We start from the raw sequence: 12,895 nt of genomic DNA on the forward strand, positions 1-12,895 counted from the left end.
AAAAAAAAAAAAGCGGTCTCAAAGGAAAGGAGAAAGGACACGTGGCAAGTGGGGAGAAGGTGTACCCGGGCCCTCGTCATGGAGGGTGCCTGGCAGCCTCTGCCTGCCTATGAGCGTGGGGGCCAGGCTGCGGTGGCCTCATCTCTGTGTCCCCCAGAGGGGAGGTGGATCTCAGGAGGTTGCATGGGATGGGAGAGGGTGAGCCGGGACAGGCGGCAGACAGGGCCGCCACAAGGTGCTTCCCTTGTCCTCTGGCCCCACTCAGGTTTGTCATGAAGGGCTGCGACCCTGTGGACAAGACTCCAGGAAGCCTGGGCTCGTCGGTGTCGTCCGTGTCGGCTGGCCAGGCGGCCGCCAGCACTTTACTTCCCTTGGAGTCTGGGGAGCTCAGCCGTGGCGACCTGAGCCGTTGGGAGGACGCGGACACCTCAGGGCCCTGCTGCGAGGACACTCAGGAGAAGCAGAGCACGAGGGCGCCCGCACCTGCCCCCTTTGTTCCTTTCTCAGGCGGGGGACAGAGACTGGGGGGCCCTCCTGGGCCCACAAGGCCTCTGACATCATCTTCAGTCACGTTGCCGAAGTCCCTCTCCAGCCCTGGAGTCCCCTCCAAGCCAAAGAAGTCCAAGTCGGGCCAGGATCCCCAGCAGGAGCAGGAGCAGGAGCAGGAGCGGGAGCCGGAGCCGGTAAAAGGGGCCCTGGGCCTTGGGACCTGGCGGCGTCCTTTCTCCTGACATGGTAGTCCTGCGTGGCTTTAGCTGGTCAGCCTGGTGGCATGGCAGTGATGCAGGGCAGAGGAACCCGAAAGTGGGGCTCCGGCCAGGAGGGTTCTGGCTTTGCCCTGGAGGGGATTCAAGGGTAGGCAGGTGGTAGAGAAAGTAGCTTTACTGAGATGGTGGCTCTGTCTGGAGCCGCATGAGGCCGTGTCTGCTCCAGGATGAGGCTGTGTGGGCTCCGGGATGAGGCCATGTCTGCTCTAGGATGAGGCCATGTCCGCTCTTGGATGAGGCTGGGTTCGCTCCCGGATGAGACCATGTCCACTCCTGGATGAGGCTGTGTCTGCTCTGGGATGAGGCTGTGTTGGCTCCATGACGAGGCGGGAACCATGTCAGCTCCGTGTTGGCTCCGTGATATGGCACAGAGCGGGGCTGCCCTGGGGTGGCACATGGAGGGCAGCAGCTCAGGGCATGGCCACGGTCACATTTACATCCACTCTTAACTACGTGCACGTTCAGGGGTGGGGTATTCAGAAATCTCCAAAAAAGGGGTGGTAACTTCTGGGTTATGGCCAGGGAAAGGGTGAGTTGTGGTGGCGTTGGTGGACGCATCAGCCACTCTTAACCTGGTTTGGAATCCAGCTCCTCCTCCTACCTGCGCAGGGTCTGGGCTTGTTCTTAGCTTCTCAGGGGGGTGTTTTTTTTTTTTTTGAGACAGAGTCTAACTCTATCACCAGGTGGGAGTGCAGTGGCGCGATCTCGGCTCGCAGCAACCCAACTTCCACCTCCCAAGTTCAAGTAATTCTCCTGCCTCAGCCTCCTGAGTATCTGGGACTACAGGTGCACACCACCACGCCCAGCTAATTTTTTTGTATTTTTAGTACAGACAGGGTTTCCACCATGTTGGCCAGAATGGTCTCAATCTCTTGACCTCACGATGCGCCCACCTTGGCCTCCCAAAGTGCTGAGATTACAGGCGTGAGCGACCACCTCCAGCCCTTTTTTCTGGTTTTAAACCCCCTTTACTGAGGCACCCACTTTTTTTTTTTTTAAGATGGAGTTTCGCTCTTGTCGCCCAGGCTGGAGTGTAATGGCGCACTTTGAGCTCACTGCAACCTCCACCTCCCAGGTCCAAGCGATTCTCCTTCCTCAGCCTCCCGAGTAGCTGGGACTACAGGCGTGCGCCACCATGCTCGGCTAATTTTTGTGTTTTTACTAGAGACGTGGTTTCACCATGTCGGCCAGTCTGGTCTCAAACTCCTGACCTCAGGTGGTCCGCCCGCCTCGGCCCCCCACAGTGCCGTGATCACAGGCACGAGCCGCCGCGCCTGGCCGACCCCACATTTGGATCATGCTGACCGTGCGGAGCCTTGTGTGCCTGGGGGTTCTGCGCGGCACCAACGTCCGTCTCCCCTTCCCTGTGCTGCCCGCTGGCCGTCAGCCTCCAGGGTTGTCTCTGGTGCTTTGGGTCAAGCTGAGCTTGCAGGGCCCCTCCCTGGCCCACTGCGGCCACGTCAGAGCTCAGAGGAGGAGCACGTGGCGTGGGTCACCCACCCCTCAACTCCTGCCTGGAAGCTGACGTGGAATTTTCCCCCTGGAGCCCCGAGCCATCCAGTTGCCTTCCCGGTGTTCCCGTGGGCTTCCTCGGAGGTACAGCTTGGTGGGCGTCCTCGCCAGGAGACTCGTGTGGGTTCCACCTTTCTGGGACTGCACTGGGCGACGGCCCCTTCAGAAATACCGCAAAACCCGTCCACCCCGTGGGAGTGAAGGCATCACTGCGGATTCCCCAGGAAGTCCCTTGGGCTCTTGGAACATCCCAGGCTCCTCTCCTCCTTGGGCTTGTTCCCGGAGGTGCTGGGTCTTCCTCCCAAAGCCCAGCCCCTGATTGCCTGCTCCTGCCCAGGACTGTGGCCACGCGTTGCTGCCGGTTAGCACTCAGGCTGGCAGCATGGATGCTGAGCATGTGTTCTGCTCCCTTGGTGTGTGGGGAAGGTTAGGGACCCCACCTGCGCTCCCCCCACACCTGTGCTCCCCCCACACCTGCGCTCCCCCCACACCTGCGCTCCCCCCACACGGCCCCAAAGCCACCAGGTGATCCCCAAACCTCCGAGTGTCCTGAGAAGGGCCCAGAGCCAACCCCGATGCCCTCGAGGCCCCACGCAGGCTGGGAGAGTGGCCGCCCCGCACTGACAGAGCTGGATGCGAGGTCCGAGAACAGTTTGCGGGAGGACAGGCGTGGGAGTGCTGGAACCGGAGGGAGGAGGAGACACCAGTGACAGACACGGCCACACACGGGTGTTCTTTTTCCAAAACGCCTACAAGGGGGCTGGTTCGAGAGCGTGCCATTCAGCGGCACAAATGTTTTTTAATTTTTTGAGACAGGGGTCTTGCTCTGTGGCCCGGGCTGGAGTACAGTGGTGTGATCTTGGTTCACTGTAGCCTTGACCTCCTGGTCTCAAGCCATCCTCTCCCCTCAGCCTCCCAAGTAGCTGGGACCACAGATGTACACCACCATGCCGGGCTAATTTATTTATTTTTTTAATTATTATTTTTTTGAGACAGAATCTCGCTCTGTCACCCAGGCTGGAGTGGGTGGGATCTCAGCTCACTGCAATCTCCGCCTCCCGGGTTCAAGTGATCCCCCCACCTCAGCCTCCCGAGCAGCTGGGACCACAGGTGTGAGCCAACACACCCGGCTAATATTTATTTATTTATTTATTTATTTATTTATTTATTTATTTATGAGATGAGATGAGGAGTCTCGCTCTGTCGCCCAGGCTGCGGTGCAGTAGTGTGATCTCAGCTCACTGCAATCTCCGCCTCCTGGGTTCCAGCGATTCTCCTGCCTCAGCCTCCCAGGTAGCTGGGATTACAGGCACCCACCATCACGCCGGCTAATTTTTGTATTTTTAGTGGAGACGGGGTTTCACCATGTCGGCCAGGCTAGTCTCAAACTCCTGACCTCAGGTGATCCACCCGCCTGGGCCTCCCAAAGCGCTGGGATTACGGGCATGAGCCACCGCGCCCGGCCTAATTTATTTTTATTTTTCATAAAGACAAGGTCTCTCTCTGTTGCCCAGGCTGGTCTCAAATTCCTGGGCTCAAGCAGTCCTCTTATCTCAACCACCTAAAATGCTGGGATTACAATTGTGAGCCACCTCACCGGCCTGAAAGTGACTTTTTATAATATTATGGATAGTCTCATGCTTCCCGTTACATTGTTGACTGACTGACTCCTTGTTAGTTCTAGTGGTGTCTTGGGTTCTGTTGGGGTCTCCGCAGACCTCTTTCCCTTTTCCTCTCATCGTTTCTCTTCCTGTGTTGCAGCGACTGGGCCTCTGGTGCTTTTGGATAGTGGCGATCTTAGTGCACATCCTTCCTTGTCTTGATTGTAACAGGAATTACTAGTAGTTTCTCTGCCAAGGATGATGTGTGCTATAAAAAGCCTTTATCAAGCTGAGAAAGTCACTATTCCTAACTTTCCGACATTTAAAACAATCTTAAGTGGGTGTTGAACCGTTCCAGTGTTTTCAGCATCAATGGAGATGACCGTATGCTTTATTTTATTGGCTTGTGCCTGTGTGTTCGTAAGTGAGACAGACTTTTTTCCTTGCTCTCTCTTCATCCAGTTTGGGAATCAAATTTCACCTGGCTCACAAGGGAACTGGGCAGTGGCCCCTCTTTTCTGGGTTCTGGAAATTCTCCGAAGGTTATGGCCACTGCTCACTGCAGACTCCACCCACCGCTGGGGCACTGGGCCCTCGGCGGGGAGCGTGTGCAGGCAGGCGGCCGGGTGCTGACCTCCGCGCATGCCTGTGTGGGGTTGTGGCCTGACCCTCTGTCTCATGCCTCCCCCACACCGTGGGGACCTCGTGTCTGTGGGGTCCCTGGCCCTGTGGCTGACTTTTCCTTTGTCCCTGTCCTGACCCTGCATCAGAGCCCTGCACCTGGGCTGCTGGCACCTGACTTCCTTAGCTTCCTCACCTGCAGAACTAGGGTGTTTGTGGCATTTATGGATTTTGTGCCAAAAGAGGCAGACTGGGGGACTGCCATGCGGCTCTCAGTGAGGGATGGGAGTAGGCTGTTTCACGGCCCTTGTGTCCCCCGAGGGCCAGGCTGCCAGCCGCCAGCCATAGCACAGAGGCTGGGTCAGAGCTTCCTGAGCTCCTGCTGACCTAGTGGGCCTGGAAGGCCCCCATGCCCCCATCTCCTGTGGACATTTAAAATATTTGTGTCTGGGCCGGGCGCAGTGGCTCACAGCACTTTGGGAGACCGAGGTGGGCAGATCACCTGAGGTCAGGAGTTTGAGACCAGCCTGGACAACATGGCAAAACCCTGTCTCTACTAAAAATACAAAAATTAGCTGGCCATGGTGGCAGGCGCCTGTAATCCCAGCTACTTGGTAGTCTGAGGCAGGAGAATCACTTGAACCCGGGAGGCAGAGGTTGCAGTGAGCTGAGATCGCACCACTGCATTCCAGCCTGGGTGACAGAGTGAAACTCTGTCTCAAAAAAAAAAAAAAGAAAAGAAAACAAGTGGCCAGGAGGGCTCTGTGCACATAGCCCTGGCCTCGGCTGTGCCTGGGTGCTCGTGCTCCGTGTCCCGGACCTCAGGTGAGGTCAGGAGTTTGCTTCATCCTCCTCTGGCCACCTCTGAGTGAAGCAGCCTCACGCCTCCCACTTGCCTCCTGGCCACACACCTGGGAGGGCAGAGGCCGGGCGTCTGCACCATGTCGGATGTAGGGGCTTCCATCCAGCCCGACGTCAGGGTCCAGTCCCTCTGCTTTCTGTCCCCCTGGCTGTCCTGGGACTGTCCCTGTTGAGTGGACAAGGGAGTGGGGAGTGAGGGCGCTGGGTCCATTCTGGGACTATGATGGTGTTGGCACGCCGTCCTCCCTCTGAGAACTCGGCCGAACTCTGCACTGTGACACCTGAGTCCCCATGAAGCGCTTGTGCCCCTCGACCCACAGTCAGGCTGGAGACAGACGTGTGTGCTGTGGGTGAGCAGGGGTGACCCCCTCTAGGCCCGGTCTTGTGGGGACCCCTCGGTGTGAGGGACACTGGCTGTCACGTTCCCCTCGGTGTGAGGGACACTGGCTGTCACGTTCCCCCAATCTAGAGGTGTGGGCCTCAGCCCCTTCTTCCCTCCGTGCCCAGGGCGGGTCTTGTCTGCGGAGCGTGGGGTGTGGAGCACGGGGCTCGCAGCCCAGAGCAGTGCCCGCCCGTCGGGAGGTGCTGTTGGGGTGGGGTCCCGGCTGGCAGGCGAGGTCCAGGGGAGGGAGCGTGTGCCTGGCCTGCGCAGCGTGCTGAGGGCCTTTGATCTGGGACTGAGGCAGCTGATTGACAGAGGGCGTCCTGCCTGCCCCGCGCCTCCGTGGCTGCCAGCCGCACACGCAGAGGGCCCGCGGCCACATGCCGCTGCTGGGTCCTTTCAGTGCTGGGGGGAGGGGAGAAGGGAACAAAACAGAACTTTTTTGGGGAACTTCAAAGGTACACTTTAGTAAGCAAAAAGCGTTTCCAAGTTTCCCATGAATGTTTTGCCTGTGTGTGGTTTTTGGATTTAAATAAAGAGTCAGAAGAAAGAGACAGGAGAAAATACAGGCAGGTCCTCGGCCGAGGCCCGGGGTGGTTCACAGACCCGGGCGGTTCCTGCCTTTGATGTCAGGCATTAATTATTAGAAGGTAGTTTTACTGGCGATCAGAACCGGGCGCTGGGAGAGGCTGGGGCTGCCCGGCGCCCCCTGGCCCTGTCTTTGAAGTGACTCCACGGGCCGGGAGGCCGCCCTGCAGCCCTGTGCTGGGCTGGGACGCCAGTCCCTGCAGACACCCCCCACGACTCGGCCTCCCGGCAGCTGGCACAAGGGCCGCTCCTGATCAAAGGCTGGGTCTGCCCGCACGGACTGGCGGCTGCTGCCCTGCTGCCTGCCTCGGGGGTGAACCTTGCTCCTGGAGCCGGGGCCTGAGGTTTCCTCAGCACCCCTGCTCACCCCCGGCCCTCCGTGGCCAACGGCTGGTGTGGGACTCATGGGGCGGGGAGGAGCCTGTCCCAGGGTTTTGGGGGTAAACCAGCGGGGAGGAGGCTGGGTCTGGAGCAGGTCGTGCACTGGGTGTGGTAAACACACCCTGCCTGGGACCCCCGTGTGCCTGGCAGGGCAGGTGCTGTTGTCCCTGGCCAGTAGGCATCCTCAGAGGGGCCAGGGGCTCCTGCCCGTGCTGTCCCTGTGGCCAGCCCAGTCAGTGGCCAGGGTGGCCCGTGTCCTTGCTATGCCTCCTGGGTGTCTGAGGACAACCGTGGGCTCTGAGGCGGGGCCCAGGCTGTCCCTAGAGGCGCAGCCTGTGGCCTTGATTGGAATGGCCGTGAAGCGTGGCTGGCAGATGGGTCAGCGATGTTGCAGGTGGCTGGCTGAGTCCCGCTGTTTAGAAGCCTGGTGACTGACAGGCGCTTGTGTTTCAGTGAGGAACCCGGGGAGTGGGGGTGGGTGCTCGCCGCTGGGGCTGTGGGGAGAACTGGGAGTGTGGGGGCTCCGTGCTGGGTGAGTCGGCGGCTGCAGGGCGCAGACCCCACTGGCCCCTCCTGGCCTGGACTCTCCTCCCTGCTGGACCCAAGATCCCCTGGTTGGGATTGTTCCAGGAACTCAGGTCAGGGGCCCTGTCAGCCCTTCCCTGGCTCCTCCAGGAGCAGCCTCCAGACTCCACCCCGCGGATGAGCCCCCTCGCCAAACCGCTTCTCCTGCCTCTCCGTGGGTTTGTACACTTTATCCACGGTGACACACGCCTACCACACCGTAACCTGCCCAGCTCCGGACGGGCTCATGGTCAGCCCAGGCTTCAGGAATCCTGTTCTTATTTTTCTTTTCTTTTTTTTTTTCTTTTTTTTTTTATTGAGACAGGGTCTCGCTCTGTTGCCCAGGCAGGAGTGCAGGGGCGCAATTACGGCTCACAGCAGTCTTGACCTCCCATCTCAGCCTCCCGAGTAGCTGGGACTGCAGGTGTGAGCCACTGCACCTGACCTCTATTTTCATCTTTTAAAATATTTTTATTTTTAAAATTAAAAAATGATTTTTTTCTCATGAGCACTTCATGCTTTATATTTTCATCTTTTCATATTTATTTTATTTTATTTATTTGTTTTTTCGAGACAGAGTCTCATGCTGTCACCCAGGCTGGAGTACAATGGCACGATCTCAGCTCACTGCCACCTTTGCCTCCCAGTTCTAGTAATTCTCCTGCCTCAGCCTCTCAAGTAGCTGGGATTGATTACAGGTGCCCGCCCCCTGTAATTTTTGTGTTTTTTGTAGAGAAGGGGTTTTGCCATGTTGGTCAGGCTGGTCTCGATCTCCTGACCTCTGGTGACCCACCTGCATCGGCCTCCCAAAGTGCTGAGATTACAGGTGTGAACCTCCACGCCCAACCTTTTTTTTGTTTGTTTTTTTTTTTGAGACGGAGTCTCGCTCTGTCGCCCAGGCTGGGGTGCAGTGGCGCAATCTCAGCTCACTGCAAGCTCCGCCTCCTGGGTTCACGCCATGCTCCTGCCTCAGCCTCCCGAGTAACTGGGATTACAGGCGCCCGCCACCGCGCCCGGCTAATTTTTTTGTATTTTTAGTAGGGACGGGGTTTCGTCCTGTTAACCAGGATGGTCTCAATCTCCTGACCTTGTCGTCCGCTCACCTTGGCATCCTAAAGTGCTGGGATTACAGGCGTGAGCCATAGCACCCGGCCTTATTTTTATTTTTATTTTTTGAGACAGAGTCACACTCTGTCGCCCAGGCTGGAGTGCAATGGCATGATCTCAGCTCACTGCAACCTCCACTTCTGGGTTCAAGTGATTCTGCTACCTCAGCCTCCCGAGTAGCTGGGATAAGAGGCGTGCACCACCATGCCCGGCTAATTTTTGTATTTTTAGTAGAGTTGGGATTTTACCATGTTTGTCAGGCTGATCTCAAACTCCTGACCTCAGGTGATCCGCCTGCTTCGGCCTCCAAAATTGCTAGGATTACAGGTGTGAGCCACCACGCCTGGCCTGTTTTCATCTTTTTAAAAGAACTTTTTTTTTTTTTGAGGCACGGTCTGTCTGTGTCGCCCAGGCTGGAGTGTGGTGGTGTGATCTCTGCTCACTACAACCTCCACCTCCCGGATTCAAGAGATTTTTGTGTCTCAGCCTCCTGAATAGCTGGGATTACAGGTGCCCACCACCACACCTGGCTAATTTTTGTATTTTTAGTAGAGATGAAGTTTTCGTCATGTTGACCAGGCTGCTCTTGAACTCCTGACCTTAAGTGATCTGCCTGCCTTGGCCTCCCAAAGTGCTGGGATTACAGGTTTGAGCCAGCGCACCCTAACATGAGGCCTAATAGAACTTTTCTTGGCCAGGTAAAGTGGCTCCCACCTGTAATCCCAGCACTTTGGGAGGCCGAGTTGGGAGGATCACTTGAGCCTAGGGGTTTGAGACCAGCCTGGACAACGTAACAAGACCCCATCTCTACAAAGAAAATTTAAAAATTAGCAGGGTGTGGTGGTGTTTGCCTGTAGCCCCAGCTACTTGGGAGGCTGAGACGGGAGGATTGCCTGACTTGAGAGATCGAGGCTGCAGTGAGCTGAGATTGCACCGCTGCACTCCAGCCTGGGCAAGACGTTGTCTCAAAACTGAAACATCCCTGCTTTGGGCCTTCCTTTTGGCCTCTCCCCAGCCGTGTGGCTGCTCACTGGCAGGCTCAGAGCGTGGGCATCGGTGCGGATGTTGTGCTCAGCCTGGGTGAGGCACTGTCTCCTCTGGGTGGGATTCGAGGCCCGAGGCCTCTGCTTGGTGCAGGCGGGATGTGTGCTGAGGGTGTTCCCCATGCTTTGGATGTCAAAGTTGGGCATGGAGTTGTGGTGTCTTCAGAGGCAGTCCCACCTGCGTCCTGTGTGAGCGCCCGTCCACGTCGGTCGCAGTGGTGTCTCCACGGAGCCTGCGTCCATGCCCAGGCCTGCCTCTCGCCCTGGCACAGCCTCTCCTGCTGTGCACGTCCCAGGCCTTTGATGGCGTCCACGTGCTCCGCCGCCTGCCTCGGAGGGTGGCCGGGGCGCTGAGTAACTCGGGAGGTTTGGCCCGTGTCTGGCGTAGTGATTCATTTAAGCTCGGAGCCTCCGGGGGAAACTCCACACTCCCTCTCACCGGGGCCCTGGTGGGGCAGGCCAGGCCGAGACAGGAGAGGGAGGGAGGCCGGGAGGGAAAAACACAAACCCTCAGAGACGCTGGAAACTCTGAGGTTGGGGCCACCTCTGAATGGGTTCACATTTTTCCTCTGTGTGTCATCACATCCTGGAAAATTACTGTCAAGAAAAGGAGACCTCTGGGCAGTGTCCCGGCCTGTGTGCATGCCCCCGGCGCCCTTGCCCCACAGCCCCCAGCCTCCCTCCCCTTGGTTTCCCAGCTCAGCGGCCCGGGGCTGCCCCAGCACCGTCTGTCATCGGGCTGCGCGCCCAGAGGGCTGCCCCCGGCATCCCCGACAGCGTCCCTGTCCTCAGTCCTGCCCGTCCTTTCTGGCCTTTCTCCGGCCCCCTTCCAGTTTCAGGGCGTCTGGATAAGTGGTTAGCATTGTTGCGGCCCAGTCCGTGCAGCCCTCCTGGAAGCTGTGACCTGGGGGTCCGCTGGGGACCTGGGTTTGCAGGAGACAGGAAGGGGCCAAAGGGGCAGAAGCTTGCGGGGGCTTCACCTGCAGGAGGAGTTGGGTCTTTCACAGCTGCCCGGCCACCCACGGAGCCTGAGAGGCCAGCACCCCTTCCCCTCATGGTGCCGGCTGGACCCTTCACGCTCCATGCCTCCTTGTGTGTCATGTGGCCATAGTCACCCCAACCTTGTGGCGTATTTTGAGCTTCCGAGGAGCCCAGCACACACAGCCCCTGTGAGAGCACTGGTGCTGGCTGCTGGACCCTGCCGTGTCTCTGGCATCGTCCCCATCCTCTGAGACCTCTCTGGCTCTGCCTAGCAAGAGGGGCAGGGCCGGGAAGAAGGGGGTGTGGGGCCTTCGGGAGCTGGGCCCGGGTGCTGAGGCGGAAACCAGGCCGGGCTCAGCATGCCAAGCTCCTGGTGGAGGCACTGGTGTCCGTGCGTGTCAGCGGCGCAGAGAAGGTTCCAGGCTCCGTCTCCTGAACCTGTCGGGAAGAGCCCAACTGCTCCCACGGACCTGTGACCTGCCGCCGGGGGCCGGGGGTCTGGGCCTCTTTGCATCGGCCCAGGGGAGGCCGTCCGCGGCTGGGTGAGGGTCAGCGGCCATTTGGATGCCCCAGCAGCCGCGGGGCTCTCGCCTCTGCCAGAGCAGGCAGCGTCCGAGCTGGCAAGGGCTTTGGGGAGCAGCGGGAGGCCTGAGGGTGCCGAGTGCTCAGGAAATATTGCTGGTTCTTCAGGGGCAGGCCTGGCCCGCTGGGCAGAGCAGAACACGGCCTCCGCTCAGAAGTGGGGCGGGGGCGCCGGGATGGCGGAAACATGAGGCCGCATGAAGTGGGCATCAGCTGGACCCTGGGGTTTGGGCTTGGAGGCCTGCAGGGCAGTGGTCCCCCGGCTCTTGCTGGCCTGTGGTTCAGTTCCTCCTGCTGCCGCGCCTGTGTGCCCTGTGGGTTGGCAGGTCTTGTGAGAGGCCTCATCTGAGACAGGAAGCCCCATGCAGGCTTCTGGAAGGCTCTGTCCCGGCTCTCGGCCAGCCTATTGGCTGAGACCGACCCCAGCGGCTTCCTGAGGCTTGGCGAGGCCCCCAGGGTCACCTGCTGGTCACACACCTGGAGGACCCCACCAAGGCTGAGCCCAGGTTGGGGCCCCCCACACTCTGCTGAGGTCGGGGCCTCATTCCCCGCTGGCCCGCCCTCCCCTCGGGAGTGTTCCAGGTGGGGACGTTTGTAGGGACAGTGGTACGACATCCAGTTATCTCCTCCCTGAAACCTTCACCCTGAACCTCACTCAGCACAGGGAATTGGTCAGACTGTGGTGGGTGCAGGTGTCCTGCTGACACAGCCCCTGCTGGGACGTGGAAGGGGCTGAGGCACAGCTCCGGCCCCAGCATGACAGTGCGTGTGGGAAAACTGCCCGGGTACGTGGGGACAGCAGGGACAGCTCCAGCGTGGGTGTGTGAGTGCCACCTCCCCCATGTGTGGGCATCGGTGTGATGCTGGCAGCTGGGACCGGGGTCCTCTTCTCAGCAGATGCTGCTGTGTTCCTGGGGGACAGTCTGTGGTTTTCTTTTGTGTGCATGTGCGTGCTTGGGTGTGTGTGTGTGTGCGTGTCCTTGCGTGTGCACGTCCGTGGGTGTGTCTGCACACATGTCTGCGTGTGTGTGCATGTCCTTGCATGTGCACGTGTGCTTGGGTGCATGCAGGTGTGTGTATGTGCATGTCTGTGTGTGCACGTGTGTGCGTGCGTGTTTGCCCCGGAGCGGAAGGAAAGAGAATGCAGCCGGACGATCCTGTCTGTGTGAGGGGTGTTCACTTTGTGTCTGGCAATCTTTCTGTGGAATGAAATATTTCAAAATAAGAAATTGAGGGGAAAGAGAAAGGAGGGTGCTTGTGTCTCTCCTCGCCTCCTGCTCTTCCTCCCTGTGTTGGAGGCTCCAGGACGCCTCACCCCAGGTTGACGTCGTTTTTGGCCTGCAGAGACAGCCCCTTTCTTTTCTCCGGGCACCAGCGAGGAGGCTGGGCTCCGGCCGACGGCAGCCCCCGCAGGAGCCAGGGCTTGACTCCCGTGCAGGGCCGTCGCTGTTGCTTTTTTCCCTCACGATGTCTCATCCACCAACCTCTGTTCTCCGTCCAAAGACATCTCAGTGAATCCACCTGGCACGGCAGCAGCACTGATGCTGCAAATGCGGGCCAGGCTGCCAGGCAGAGCTCGCCAGTCAGCAGGGCTGGGTATGGCCGGGGCAGCCCTGAGACCCCAGGCCCCGCCACTGCGGCTCCCGCTTCCTGGTCCCTCTTCTCTGTGGGATGGAAAGCCTCTCTCCGGGGGAAGGCTCGGGGCTAAGGTGATGGGTGTTTGAAGTTTCTCCACACACAGGGTCCCCTGGCATCTCCCTCTGTCATTCGGCGGCCAAGTGACATTTCCCAGCAGCCCTGCTGCAGACGCCGTCTGTTCTCGGGGGAAAGTTAGGTGGCCTGGGCCCTTGTGGTAGCCGCTCATCCAGCCTGACCCCAGGCTGCAGTGAGGCTGCTTCCGATCGG

At 59.1% G+C, this 12,895-nt stretch overlaps 1 protein-coding gene across 8 annotated transcripts in view; it reads left to right on the forward strand.

Annotated features, from left to right (window-relative positions):
- Nucleotides 1-235: 235 nt before the first annotated feature.
- The window catches only part of ASPSCR1 (ASPSCR1 tether for SLC2A4, UBX domain containing), a 27,086-nt gene continuing 14,426 nt past the window's right edge, over nt 236-12,895 (forward strand). For 4 of the 8 annotated variants that reach the window (XR_003309723.2, XR_003309724.2, XM_026455846.2 and 1 more), the window contains exon 1: nt 237-683. Coding sequence is in view for 6 of the 8 variants with exons in the window: in XM_026455846.2 (XP_026311631.1) it covers nt 273-683 (411 nt within the window). In the remaining 2 variants the exon portion in view is untranslated. Of the gene's footprint in view, nt 684-12,895 lie in introns of all 8 variants that reach the window. The other 4 variants (XM_026455844.1, XM_026455843.1, XM_031934307.1 and 1 more) reach the window with 2 other exon arrangements.

Source organism: Piliocolobus tephrosceles, chromosome 16 (genome assembly GCF_002776525.5).
Source record: "Piliocolobus tephrosceles isolate RC106 chromosome 16, ASM277652v3, whole genome shotgun sequence".
Classification (NCBI taxonomy): domain Eukaryota; kingdom Metazoa; phylum Chordata; class Mammalia; order Primates; family Cercopithecidae; genus Piliocolobus; species Piliocolobus tephrosceles.